Source organism: Megalobrama amblycephala, linkage group LG10, assembly GCF_018812025.1.
Source record: "Megalobrama amblycephala isolate DHTTF-2021 linkage group LG10, ASM1881202v1, whole genome shotgun sequence".
Taxonomy (NCBI): Eukaryota; Metazoa; Chordata; class Actinopteri; order Cypriniformes; family Xenocyprididae; genus Megalobrama; species Megalobrama amblycephala.
Window position 1 is genome coordinate 21,154,308 of NC_063053.1, and position 13,456 is coordinate 21,167,763.

Here is a 13,456-nt window from a genome sequence, read left to right on the forward strand (position 1 = left end):
GCATGCGCACACGTCACTCCAATAAACAGCGACGACATACACGGGATCACAAATGTGCTGTATCTATTCATTGTACATAATATGTATGCATACACTTAGAGAAAATTATAATAATATTTGCTAACCACTAAATGTGATGTGGGCGGGAATCAACTGCGAGAGATATTTGTTTTCGGTAGGACCATAAGCGCGTTTGCTTGTTTCAGGTAAGGGCAGATTATAGGACGGACGGCAATGGCACATTTGAGTGTCACAAATGAGTAGTAAAAATTAACAGCTTTTCGAGACATATTTTACGTTTATTTATGTATTTTTCATTATTTTTAAATATTATAAATGTGGCACCCTCAGTGTTTGTAGCATAGCTGTAACATGTAACTGTTATTAACATTCAATCACGCAGTGGCTCTTACATGTAATGACTCCTGAATGTCATATAAAGTCAACTAAGATTCATTCCCATTGCTCATTACAGTCAAGTGAACATGTAAGTGTTTGCAAAAAAAAAAGAGAAAATTTATATTTTCATCTATAAAAGACCAAATGTATGCTAATTCAAATGGACATACCATACTATACCAATTTAAGATATTATTTGGAAAATATAGTACTCACTATAGTACTGTACTGTTTGTTTAAATCTAATTTTTATTATTTACTCATTTAATTTAATCACATTATTATTCTTTATGTAATTATTTTAATCTAATATGTATTATTTATTTTAATCTATTTTTATTTAGTTATTTATTTTCATGTATTTATTTATTTGAATATATATATATATATATATATATATATATATATATATATATATATATTTCTTTTTTTTCTCTCTAAACTTTTCCATGGGCCTCTTAGCACTTCCTTGCGACCTCCTGGGGATTCCTAGAGCCCTTTTTTTAACTACTTTAGCTGACTGACATTTTCATTTGGAGTAGTGAAAACATTTGAATCCAGAAGATCAACCTGTATGACATTTGATGGTTAATATAAAAAGGCATATCCTTACATATGATGTTTTAACTTTTTCAGCATTCTGCTGCTCTGGTCTCAAGAGCTACTCTGACCAAATGGCTGTATCGAGGAGAGCATTTTATGGTGTCATTCACAGGCAGCCACTGTTATTTCCATCCACTCTCAGATGTTCAGCTATACTGAGCACCAGGAGCATCTATGAGCGAGATTACCGCAGACCGGGTCAGCCCCCAGACACCCGTTGGCCTTGGCAAAAGATACACTTTGATTTCTCCAAAGGTGTGGAGGGTATCAAGAAGCACATTGGGTTGTTGAAGGATGAGTTTGTCCAGCGCTGGACTGGACCGGAAGGAAGGCCTTTACTAGAGCACATGCTGGAACAGACCCGTGTCCAGTGGGAGTTCCGTGGGCCGGAGAGTCTCGATGAGTGGGTCGTGTCATCTGATCAGGAGATTGGGGGCCACAGTGTGGCATACATCAAACTGGGAAAGAACAACACCACGTGTTTTCTGTACGGAACTTTGTGCTCAACGCCTCCCCGTGATGGAGAGACTCGATACAGTGGATACTGCACTCTGCGCTCCAAACAACCATTGGTCAGTACAGTTCATCTCTTACTCTGATCCATTATCTGATTCCTAATTCATCATATTTCAGATGTATTATTCCATTTCTCTTTTCTTGCTGTCTGCTTGGTTTAATGATAAATAAAGACTGAGCTTTCTACAGGTCTTTCTACAGTGGGTATTAAGATTATTAATGAGAATAGGTTAATGAGAAAGTTTGAATTAAATTGTAATATAATGACTATAATTCCTTTCAAAATTATATTTTCTGTTGTGCATTAAACTGACCCAAATGGCATTAAAACATGGTTTAGACAGAATCTTGGATTTACATTACCATTCAAAAGTTTGGGGTCAGTAAAAGAAGTCTCATATGCTCACCAAGGCTGCATTTATTCGATCAAAAATACAGTAATATTGTGAAATATTGCAATTTTATTCTTTGATGAATTGAACATTTAAAAGAACAGCATTTTTTTCGGAATAGAAATCTTTTGTAACATTGTAAATGTCTTTGTCACTTTTGATAAACTTAATGCATCCTTGCTGAATAAAAGTATTAATTTCTTTTTTTTAAAAATCTGATTGACCCCAAACATTTGAACAGCAATGTGTTTTCAATTTAGAATTGTTCAATTCATGAAGAAAGTACATTGAAACACTATAATTCATGAATTGTAAGGTATTTGAAGACAAGAGAAATTAGAAACACAGCTTTAGAGGCTGTTATTTGCATACATTTAAATTTAGCAGTAAAGGGGCAATAGCATGTAATTTGACCTTTAAAATATTTCTTTCTGCTGCAGGCCTCATTTGACAGAAAAAAGCACTACGACTGGTCAAGTTTCAACACATTACATATGCGTATCCGCGGAGATGGAAGACCGTGGATGGTAAACGTGTCCGCTGAGACCTTCTTTTCTCATCAGAGAGATGACATCTACAGTTACTTCCTCTACACTAGAGGGGGACCCTACTGGCAGGATGTTAAGGCAGGTCTTAAGAAATTTACATTAATGGAGATCTAGAAGAAACTTCATCTGCAGTTCATATGAAAGTGCATCCAATTGAATCTATTAATATGAATCTCTTAAAAGTTTGGGGACAGTAAGAAACTTTTATTCATCAAGGAAACATGATTGTTACAAAAATTCCTTTTAAAATAAATATTTTTCTTTTAAACTTTCATCAAACATTTCTGAAAAAAAAAAACAGTATCATGGTTTCTACAAAAATATTCACTGTTTTCAACATTGATAATAATCATAGATGTTTCTTGAGCAGTAAATCAGCATATTAGAATGATTTCTGAAGGATCATGTGACACTGAAGACTGGAGTAATGATGCTGAAAATTCAGCTTTGCCATCACAGGAATAAATGACATTTTAAAATATATTAAAATAGGGAAGTTATTACAAATTGTAATATTTCACAATATTAATGTATACATGATCAAATAAATGCCTTGGTGAGCATGAGAGACTTTTTTAAAAACATTTTAAAAAATCTTACCAGCCCCAAACTTTTGCAGTCTAAATCTCTTGCTTAATAATTGTAAAACCATCACTCTATTTTACAGATCCCTTTCTCCAAGTTTTTCCTTTCCAGTCGGGGAAGAATACAGGATAACCAGCATGTCCTCTGGTTAGATAAGGTCAGCATGACTTTGGTGTTTCCTCATAGTTTATATAGTAATTGAAATGAACATCTACTTGTTTATCCTTCTATTTCCTCTGATGATATTATTATGAGAGCATTGTGGTGCAAATTCATTATACCTCAGATTCAAAACTTGTTTGTGTGCTTTTAGGTAAAGAGTATTGGTTTCACATTGGGGGACAAAGCAGATGGCCCATTTCAGCTGGAGATTGACTTCATTGGTCTGTGTAACGACCTTGCCCACACAGAGGAGTTTGCATATGAGCTTTACAAGAGAAACCCTGAGGTCTAATTGGATTAGAGGATTCAGCAATCGCAGATAACAAACACAGTGTTTTATTAATAAAAACTTTGAGAAAAAAAAGTCATTGGATGTATTTTTTTAAAGGCCGGATGTCTTTTACACATACACATATATACACAAAAAAATGACATGAAAGACATAGTACAAAATGATAATTTATGAATATCGCTCAAGTTCAAATAGACATTTTGTGTGACCAACGTTTAGAGTGACTACTGTTTTTATCCCAGCACAGATGTAACCATTCATACTAAATACAATTTATCAGGGCATCTCTTCACACATACATCGAAAACAATGTTTAAAAGTATAAAATCTATAAAATGGATAAAAAAAAAAGATTTTGTTTGATTACCTCACTGTAAATTAACATATGGTAATAAACAAGTCGTTACAGAAGAGTAAAAATGTACAACAGTTTGGAACAAATCCAACCAAAGCTAAACATGTAGAAGTAAGTGTTAAATGGCAAAACAGTAAAAACAGTGGAGTTAGGCCATGACCAGGCCTCGTCTGGCACCCAACATCTTCTCTTTCTTCTGTTTTCGGTCTTCTGTGTGCTTGACACGTCGCTCTTCTCTGAAAGTTAAAAAAAGCAAATAGCATTCAGTGATTACCTTTCATTTCAGTCTATGAGACAGATAAAATTCAAATGCACACAAGTGCTTGAACTGGGGACGGTAAAATTATTTTTAATGTTCTTGAAGTTTCTTATGTTCACTGAGGTTGCATTTATTTAATCAACTACAGTTAAAAAAAAAAAAAAACAGAAATATTATTAAAACTTAAGAGATGTTTTCTATTTTATTAAATTTTAAAATGTAATGGCAATGCTGAATTTGCACATGATCCATCAGAAATCATTCTAATATGCTGATTTGGTGCTCAAGAAATATTTTTTATTATTATCAATGTTGAACAGTTGTGCTTCTTAATATTTTTGTGGAAAATGTGATACTTTTTTTTCTCCAGGATTTTTTAATGTATAAAAAGGTGAAATGAAGAGCATTGATTTAAAATAAATCTTTTAGAATTAGAAACAGAAAAAAAAAAAATTTAATTTTTTAAATGTCTTTACTGTACTTTTGATCAATTTAAAGGGTTAGTTCACCCAAAAATGAAAATAATCATTTCGGAACGCAAATTAAGATATTTTTGTTAAAATCCGATGACTTAGTGAGGCCTCCATAGCTGGCAATGACATTTCTTCTCTGAAGATCCATAAAGGTACTAAAAACATATTTAAATCAGTTCATGTGAGTACAGTGGTTCAATATTAATATTATAAAGCGACGAGAATATTTTTGGTGTGCCAAAAAAACAAAGTAAGGACTTATTTAGTGATGGATGATTTCAAAACACTGCTTCATGAAGCTTCGGAGTGTTATGAATCAGCGTGTCGAATCAGCGGTTCAGAGCGCCAAAGTCACGTTATTTCAGCAGTTTGACACGCAATCTGAATCATGATTCGATATGCTGATTCATAACACTCTGAAGCTTCATGAAGCAGTGTTTTGAAATCGGCCATCACTATAAAAGTTATTTTGTTTTTTTGGCGCACCAAAAATATTCTCGTCGCTTTATAATATTAATATTGAACTACTGTACTCATATGTACTGATTTAAATATGTTTTTAGTACCTTTATGGATCTTCAGGGAGGAAATGTCATTGCTCCCTATAAAGGCCTCACTGAGCTATCGGATTTCAACAAAAATATCTTAATCCTTTAATGTATCCTTGCCTTGCTTAATAGAAGTATTAATTAAAAAAATAATAATAATAATAATAATAATCTTACTGACCCCAACCTTTTGAACAGTAGTGCACCTCAATGCATAACCAAAATAAGCATCTAACCTGGTTTGAACTTCGTGCTGTTTATAGTTTTTCTGGTGTGAAGGAACAGTCTGAGATTTATTAAGTGCTGTATTCTCCTGTGCATCTCCGAAAGGCTTCAGTTTTCCTGCAGAAATAAAAGAAGACAATGATTAGCAAGCATATACAATTAAATTCAAGAAAGCACTGCCTGACACATTAGTCTTAGGCATTAAATTATATATTTGTCTTAGTGTGGACAAACCTTTATGTGGTTTGTAGGTGAGTGGACGAGAGAGACTGGCCTTCAGATCAAATGCGTTCTTCTTGGTGGTACCAGGCGTGAGTGACACGCTGTTATTGCCATTGAAAACAAATGGAGTAACTCCTGCGAAAAAAAAAAGAAAAAGAAACAAACAAAAAAAAAAAAACACTACAAATGAAACCAATAGTTAAAAAAAAATCAATAAAATGATCAGTGCAACACAATGGTTTTAATCGTACCAGGTGTTTTATTGATGGCGTTGCCACTTTTATTAAGTTCAGGTTTGGTACTATGAACAATAGATTTTCTTCCTGGAGTGGAGGTGAGAGGGACAAGAGGAGACATACGAGCTGGAGTCTTTACCAGCGAACGCTTGTATTCGTTATCTTGAGTGGCCTGCGTGAACCTAGACACAGAAATGCAGCAGTTAAGTGAAAAGTCAGTTTACTTGTCAATGCTTGGCTTTAGCACCTATATTAAAGGGTTAGTTCACCCAAAAATGAAAATTATGTCATTAATGATTCACCCTCAAGACCTCCGTTCATCTTCAGAACACAGTTTAAGATATTTTAGATTTAGTCCGAGAGCTTTCTGTCCCTCCATTGAAAGTGTATGTACGGTATACTGTCCATGTCCAGAAAGGTAATAAAAACATCATCAAAGTAGTCCATGTGACATCAGTGGGTTAGTTAGAATTTTTTGAAGCATGGAAAATACATTTTGGTCCAAAAATAACAAAAACTACGACTTTATTCAGCATTGTCTTCTCTTCCGGGTCTGTTGTCAATCCGCGTTCACGACTCCGCAGTGACGCTGCTGACGTAAGACGCCCGAGCTTCGTTTACAGTCTGAGGCCGGGTTCACACCGCACACGTCAGCAGAGCGTATTTTTTTCGCCGTCCATGTTAACAGATGAGAGCATTCACACCGCACGCAGAGGCTGCGCGGCAGCGCGTTGCAGAAGCAGAGCAGAAGCAGCAGTGCCGCGATCGTTTCGGCACTGGGTCTATTTTTTCTGCGCTGCTAACGCTCAATTAAAATGAAAGTACACCTTTGATGGACAAAATAAATATGATTTCACACAAAAAGTGATTAAAATGCACAGAATAAGCATATCTAGTGTGTTTTAACAAGAATTGTCAGGAAAGAAAATTAATATTAAAAAATATTTATAGAAGATTTACTCATTTAAACTTGTTTTTAATTATTCAGTTTGGGTTAAAGTATGGTATTAAAAAAACTAAACTAAACTAGCCAGAAAATAGGATATATAAACATTATTTTAGTTATTACACAGACAGCAATATAGGCTCTAGCATACCCAAATCAAACCCGAGTTTGCTGGCTTTTTTCGCTGAGTTTGCTGTGTTGTAAACATGTTCATGCGGCAGATGATGTAAAACACAAAGCTTACCTCATTCGTGTGCAGCAATGGATGATACGAGGCTTTTATTTATTTATTTTTTATTCATTTTACGTTTATATATTAGTGTTGTACACCTTGCATGTTAAAAAACTTTCAAGACTATCAAGTTTATAAATGACAAACTTATAAAAACAAATTTATAGCTGTCTTTGTAAAGAAATGCCCACTTTATATGCAGCTTCGAGCCGCTGTACAAATGCTTCCAGTGTGAATACTCGCGCGTCTCTGCAGCTGCAGTTCACGCTCACGCGCTGCTGATGCTTGCGGTGTGAACCCGGCCTGAGGGAGACGCACGCTGTAAACAAAACAACCTTCGCAAACATGTCTAAGGATTTCGACACAGAGGAAGACTTGCATTTTTATGCTCAGCCATATTTATTTGAACCCGAATACACGGACGAAGAACTAAGAGCGATGGAAGAAGCTCCTACACAGCAGCAACCGCTGTCACAAGCAGAGTCACTGCGGAGTCGTGAATGCGGATTGACAACAGACCCGGAAGAGAAGACAATGCTGAATAAAGTCGTAGTTTTTGTTATTTTTGGACCAAAATGTATTTTCCATGCTTCAAAAAATTCTAACTAACCCACTGATGTCACATGGACTACTTTGATGATGTTTTTATTACCTTTCTGGACATGGAGAGTATACCGTACATACATTTTCAATGGAGGGACAGAAAGCTCTCGAACTAAATCTAAAATATCTTAAACTGTGTTCCGAAGATGAACGGAGGTCTTACAGGTTTGGAACAACATGAGGGTGAGTCATTAATGACATAATTTTCATTTTTGGGTGAACTAACCCTTTAATCTCAATACTAAAGCATTATAAATGTAAGTGGAATAAGCATACTGATGTATTTACCTGACATTGATTTTATTGGTGGTGAGGACGGTTGGCTTAAAGGTGGAGCTGTCCTTCAATGCAGACTTGCTAGCAGACTGCTGAGTGAGCCTGCGTCTGTCTGCCACTGGTTTCTTCTCCTGCACTTCAGGACTGAAGAGAGACGCCCGGCTAGCAGGCACCTTCTAATGGGAGACAATACCAAAGTTTGATTATGATTCAGGTCAACCTCTTCCAGAAATAAACTTGACTGACTCAGACATAATACAACTCTCGTCCAACAAGATGTTAAATTTCTTTTCAAAGTTTTAGAAAGATGTGCCAGTTTAATTTAATTGAATAATATTTGACACAAATTTATGATCAGGATGCATGTGAATTCAAAAAGTGAATCCTGAAAGCTGATATTAGCTGTTCAGTGACTTACAGTTTGAGCCTTTGTCTCGACTGATTTCATCAGCGTCTTTTCTGATAGTGTCTGAAATTACAAAAATAAATAAATAAATAAACGAACCACTAATAAATAGCACTTAGAACTCAAAATAAAGCATAAACTCCTAAATAATACTTCAGACATATAAACTCATTCTCAAACTTGTGTTTTTTTAAAATAATATTATAGTTTTTAATTAATATTTTGAATTAGCATATTTTAATGTTTATATTTAGCTTCATGTGTTTGGACTAAAACTGAAAAATCATTAAAAATTAGTTTCTTTTTATATATTTCCAGTTAGTGGTTTTAGTGCTTAACTTAAACTTCTCAGTTAGTTGCCAAAACAAAATTCTTAAGTTCATTTAATTTTAAGTTTTTCAACTAATATTTCTATTTTATTTTATTTCAGCTAAAATAAAATGTTTTTATAGTTTGTTAATGATAATAACCCTAGGTCAATGTTACCTTCAGCTCCTTGACTGAATTCCTGAGCACCTCCATTTGTTTGTTCTTCCTTTGCACATAAGAATCGATGGACTCCAACTTTTTGAAATGAGCCTCATGGAGTTTCTTGAAATCTGGGAAATAGAGATTTGCAAATACATTACTGAAAGGCAGATATCCGAATAGTTAGTTACAAATTGTAAATAAGCTCAGATGGAAAAGTCATCTAAACATGAAACTGTCTTTTAAATATTACAGAAACTAGAAAATATATTTTGTTTTAGCATATAAAGTGGGAAGGATCTTATTACTAGGAGTTGTCGGCCGCAGTGTAGGTTTCCTCTTCATCAGACCTTCATGACGGGGGATTTTACCCACTGTTCTTCTCCCCACACCTACAAAATATACATATTAAAAGTCATCACCGAATACAAGCACAAACTAATAAATAACCTCCTCAACCTCCCTCATCTATTAGACTGTAATTAAAAGGCTAATTAATAATATCTTCTCTCCATGAGAAACTTAAAATGGAATATAATTCTTAAAGCCTCACCTTTCACACTTGGCTCTGTACGAGCATCTTCAGAGTCTGGTTTGGGTTCCCCAGATTCTAGAGCTTTCTCCACAGCATCCTTTTTAGTGGAAATTTCAGAGGGAATCAGAGAGGAGGAAAGCTTGGCTGAGGACACTTTCCTCCTCTTGGAGCCCCTTCGGCTCTCCTCTTGTGCCTGCTTCTCTTCAGTCTAAATATATAAAAAATGAGTTACAAAACGTTTATATATTAGAATGAAAGATTAAATAGTATGTATTGAAAATCAAAATCTTATAACATATGCTCATGTATACCTGAGCAGTGACAGATGTGGAGTCACTGAGCTTTCTCTTGGCAGTGCGGCCTTTTCCTCGGCGCTCGGTCACAAACGTTGCCGTGTGCGCGCTTTGCTCGTCCACGGGCGGAACAGCATCGTGCGCGTCGGCGATGGCTGCATCATTTCCCTGCAAACAATGCAGTGTTGCTTGTTAATGCGAATATTCACATTTCAAACAGATTATAGTTGACAATACACAAAGATATTACTCACATTCTCCGATGTCTGCTGTTGCTGTTTTGAAAAATGCTCTTTTAAAGCTTTCAGCAGCTTTTCAGCCTAAAAGCAATTAAAATCAAGCATTTAGAAAATATAAACCCTACAGCCACAAACTAAGCGTTGTGCTTTAGTGCAAAGGACGTCAGAAATAGAGATACAGATCGTTTAGTACACATGGGTAGGCTGCATGTAACGTAAACAAAACTGCATCACTTTAACTCAGTAAACGCGATTTACCTTCATATTCGCTTTCATTCCCACTTCTTTAGCGAGGCGCTGCAATTCCGCATATTTAAGCGAGTCCAAATCCATATTGTAGATAAACTTAATGTAAACTGCAGAAATATAACGTAATCTCGACTCTCTGGTGTACAGATCGGTTTGTTTAGGTGTGATTGCCGTTTGAAAAATACCGCGTTTCAAAAACAGACTCTCCGTTAGATGATTAGCTGAGAAGCCCATGACGACACTCCACTACATCCAATAAGAAGCGGCGTTTATGTCTCGCTGGTTTTGATTGGCTTCAAGGCTTCGGCAAAGGCAGGGCTTGGGTGAGCGGTTTAGGGCGCCACCTAAAGTTCAAGCCAATAAATGAGTTATTAACGTGGTTGCGTCTTTTGAACTTGTGTGAGCTGAGCAGAGCAAGAACAAAAGTTGCTAAAGAAATAATGTCGAACAGTACTCGAAGTTTGCTCGAAAGCTCTTATGATATCGGTCCATGTGACTCGACACAGACTAGTTCAATTGCAGATCAGCTAAGAGCGGTGAAGGACAGAGAAATCTGTATGGTAGACTATAGGAACTGCAGTGTTCTCCAGTGCATGACTTGCAACACAGTGCTTGGAGACTCTCTCGGCATCTGCGGGGAAGTCCAGAGCCTCCAGAGTATCATTTGTTTGAGTAAGTTGAGGTTTAGCGAATTTTAAAAGCATGCAGACTAAAAACTGTGTAGATATGGATTCAGTCATGATGAAAATGTGTGTAAAATACAGCAAACACGTGTGTGTGTGTGTTTGTCTTGTTATAACCAGTACAAAGACATTTGAATCTTTCCCTTTGCAGATGTTACTGAGGATGTGAGGGTGAATGAAAAGCTGGAGATGAGTTTGAACAGTCATCTGGCTTCCTCGTAAGTATTGCTCTCTATTGATCTCAGCTCATGTCCAACATGGATGTCCCATCATCATCATGTGATTTCTCTGTCTGTAGCACCTACCAAGTCCTCCACTGTGCTGGTTGCCATGGTACTATTGGCCTGGTTCTTCACTCCACCCCAGAGCACCTGTCTGCTTTACGAAACCTCTTCCTTTTACGAAAAGAGCTGATAAACTGGTGGGAATAGTTTGTATTAATGTGCACACAAACAATATTGATGTAACTAATAATGTGAAGGATTTACATGTCAGATTTTTTTAAAGGATTAGTTCACTTTCAAATTATTTTTTGAAACCCCATGTCATCCAAGATGTTTATGTCTTTCTTTCTTCAGTTGAACAGAAATTAAGGTTTTTGATGAAAACATTCCAGGATTATTCTCCTTATAGTGGACTTCAATGGACTCCAAACGGTTGAAGGTAAAAATAAAACGTTTCAGTGCAGCTTCAAAGGGCTCTACGCAATCCAGGTGAGGAATAAGAGTCTTATCTAGTGAAACGATTGGTCATTTTGTAAAAAATTTTTTTAAACTATATACGTTTTAACCATAAACGCTTGTCTTGAACTAGCTCTCTTCTTAAGTTTGAACTAAATTCTCATATACAATATGCTTGTGTAAGTATATAACAGTTAGTTCAAACTTTGACCTGTGGAGGGCAGTAATCTACAGTGCTGGAATTCTAATGGAGAAGAAGAGAGCTAGTTTAAAGGCGCTAAAGAGGATCTTTTCGTCAACTGAGAAACCAAAGACTGTTAGTGAGTTTTTGAAATGAGCGCATGCGTAAGAACAACCCCCCTCCTTCGAAGGAACGCCTCCCAAAACTCGTAAACACTCGTATTGGAACACAAGTGTTTACCACCGGCATTCGCTGTGTCGTGTTTTTTGGATTCATTATGTCGGACTCACCGCAGGTAACTCATAATCTGCAGTTGTTACTCCTGTCTCCTGACAAAAACATTGCATGCGGCGCCTGTGGAGTGTGGAAAGTTACTGGAGGGCGCAGCCGCGCTCGTCTCTCACAAGGAACGTCACGGCAGTGATTGACAAGCCAGAGGGCCAATCGTTTACGCGATTGGCTGATGTTTTTAAGGCCCTACCTCATGCACAGATGATGTATATTAATATTATTCCTTTCAGTGCACCTAATAAATAGTCTTTTATCAGTTAGTAAAGATAGTTTCAAGTAATATTGCAAAAATGTATAAAACAAAACATCCTCTTTAGCACCTTTTAAGATGAGTGTTTGTGGTTAAAACATAATAATTTTACTAAACAAAATAATTTTACTTTTTTAGAAAATGACAGATCATTTCGCTAGATAAGACCCGTATTTCTTGTCTGGTATCGTTTAAAGCCCTTTGAAGCTGCACTGAAACTATAATTTTGACCTTCAACCGTCTGGAGTCCATTGAAGTACACTATAAGGAGAATAATCCTGGAATGTTTTCATCAAAAACCTTAATTTCTTTTTTTGACTGAAGAAAGAAAGACAAACATCTTGGGTGACATGGGGGTGAGTAAATTATCAAGAAATCTTAATTTGAAAGTGGACTAATCCTTTAATGGTTGCATTACTTTATTATGACAGCCATTTTTTTTTTTTTTAGTTACATGCTAAGAAGTGGCACATGTGTTAAAGCCTCCAAAATCAACTTCAAACACAGACTCATCGACAAATCTATTAAAGAGGTTTGTATTTATGTTCTCATGCATTCACTGCTTATTGTACAGAAGGAGAGCAACAGTATATTCTATTAAATTATATTTTACAGCTGCTCAAGTTCAACTGAGTTGATTGAACATTGTGGATTTTCTTTCTCCTTTTTCTAGCTGAAGCAGGATTTAGAAGCTCAGTTGAAGCAGGTGAAAATTCTGGAGGGAATGATGGAAAAATTGTGCACACACACAATGTAGACTAAAGAAATGGCAAGCATGGAATATGTACAGGTTTCTTGTTGTAACAGTGTTGAAATAAAGTATTTTTGTATGATGTATTGAATAGGAGTTTGATTCTTCAAAACTGTGTGAAACATTAACTAGCTTGGTTACTATGTTTTGCATTTATTTACATTTGCATTTATTTTATGATAAATATAGAATATATTGTTGTAATACTGCAGGAAAAAAGTCTACTGTGATTTCTTACACTACTCAATAATATAACACTGAAGAAAGGAAACCACACATTTTATGATTGGCACCATGCTGCTTTTTTATTGCTAAAATTTCATATTTTTGTACAAAATCATGCGGGGTGCATCTGTAGTGCATAGATCAGACTAAGCATAGAGTTTCACATTCAGAGGCAAAATCAGCAACACAAATCAGGTCAGCAAAGCATAGAAACTTATATTATTTAAACTGCATTATTTGCATTGAACAAGAATAAGTCGTCAAATTTTATTTTTATGTTTCTCCATTTAAACTCACAATTGTTAAGGCTTTGCTAAAACTTACTGTATCCGA

The 13,456-nt window shown here is 35.8% G+C and overlaps 3 protein-coding genes across 4 annotated transcripts; 2 read left to right on the forward strand and 1 right to left on the reverse strand.

Annotated features, from left to right (window-relative positions):
* The first annotated feature begins 18 nt into the window (after positions 1 to 18).
* On the forward strand, positions 19 to 3,921 carry ndufaf1 (NADH:ubiquinone oxidoreductase complex assembly factor 1). 2 transcript variants are annotated; one of them, XM_048205421.1, is made up of 5 exons: positions 19 to 206; positions 1,036 to 1,574; positions 2,351 to 2,536; positions 3,126 to 3,200; positions 3,357 to 3,921. In XM_048205421.1, exons 2-5 carry the CDS (start codon positions 1,074 to 1,076, stop codon positions 3,495 to 3,497), a joined length of 903 nt encoding a protein of 300 aa, XP_048061378.1. In that variant the 5' UTR covers positions 19 to 206; positions 1,036 to 1,073; the 3' UTR covers positions 3,498 to 3,921. The 2 variants fall into 2 exon arrangements, with proteins under 2 accessions (XP_048061378.1, XP_048061379.1); XM_048205422.1 differs by lacking the exon at positions 19 to 206 and adding an exon at positions 213 to 487.
* Positions 3,504 to 10,348, reverse strand: nusap1 (nucleolar and spindle associated protein 1). The gene is made up of 12 exons (XM_048205393.1): positions 10,072 to 10,348; positions 9,829 to 9,894; positions 9,593 to 9,742; positions 9,300 to 9,489; positions 9,055 to 9,138; positions 8,765 to 8,877; positions 8,291 to 8,341; positions 7,885 to 8,048; positions 5,831 to 5,997; positions 5,592 to 5,714; positions 5,369 to 5,474; positions 3,504 to 4,088 (listed from the first exon to the last, which is right to left on the reverse strand). The coding sequence occupies exons 1-12, from the start codon at positions 10,294 to 10,296 to the stop codon at positions 4,001 to 4,003; spliced, it is 1,527 nt and encodes a 508-aa protein (XP_048061350.1). The 5' UTR covers positions 10,297 to 10,348; the 3' UTR covers positions 3,504 to 4,000.
* A 24-nt stretch (positions 10,349 to 10,372) lies between these two features.
* Positions 10,373 to 12,989, forward strand: oip5 (opa interacting protein 5). The gene is made up of 5 exons (XM_048205430.1): positions 10,373 to 10,734; positions 10,897 to 10,963; positions 11,044 to 11,166; positions 12,598 to 12,679; positions 12,821 to 12,989. The coding sequence occupies exons 1-5, from the start codon at positions 10,503 to 10,505 to the stop codon at positions 12,902 to 12,904; spliced, it is 588 nt and encodes a 195-aa protein (XP_048061387.1). The 5' UTR covers positions 10,373 to 10,502; the 3' UTR covers positions 12,905 to 12,989.
* The last annotated feature ends 467 nt before the right edge of the window (positions 12,990 to 13,456 follow it).

Excerpts from the sequence above, each read along its gene's own strand:
- ndufaf1 (XM_048205421.1), top strand. The coding sequence starts at position 1,074 with ATGGCTGTATCGAGGAGAGCATTTTATGGTGTCATTCACAGGCAGCCA. Across the intron at positions 2,537-3,125 it reads CCTACTGGCAGGATGTTAAG|ATCCCTTTCTCCAAGTTTTT; the intron begins GCAGGTCTTAAG and ends TCTATTTTACAG. Across the intron at positions 3,201-3,356 it reads ATGTCCTCTGGTTAGATAAG|GTAAAGAGTATTGGTTTCAC; the intron begins GTCAGCATGACT and ends GTGTGCTTTTAG.
- oip5 (XM_048205430.1), top strand. The coding sequence starts at position 10,503 with ATGTCGAACAGTACTCGAAGTTTGCTCGAAAGCTCTTATGATATCGGT. Across the intron at positions 10,735-10,896 it reads CCAGAGTATCATTTGTTTGA|ATGTTACTGAGGATGTGAGG; the intron begins GTAAGTTGAGGT and ends TTCCCTTTGCAG. Across the intron at positions 10,964-11,043 it reads AACAGTCATCTGGCTTCCTC|CACCTACCAAGTCCTCCACT; the intron begins GTAAGTATTGCT and ends CTCTGTCTGTAG.
- nusap1 (XM_048205393.1), bottom strand. The coding sequence starts at position 10,296 with ATGGGCTTCTCAGCTAATCATCTAACGGAGAGTCTGTTTTTGAAACGC. Across the intron at positions 9,743-9,828 it reads AACAGCAGACATCGGAGAAT|GGAAATGATGCAGCCATCGC; the intron begins GTGAGTAATATC and ends CATTGTTTGCAG. Across the intron at positions 8,049-8,290 it reads TCGAGACAAAGGCTCAAACT|AAGGTGCCTGCTAGCCGGGC; the intron begins GTAAGTCACTGA and ends GTCTCCCATTAG.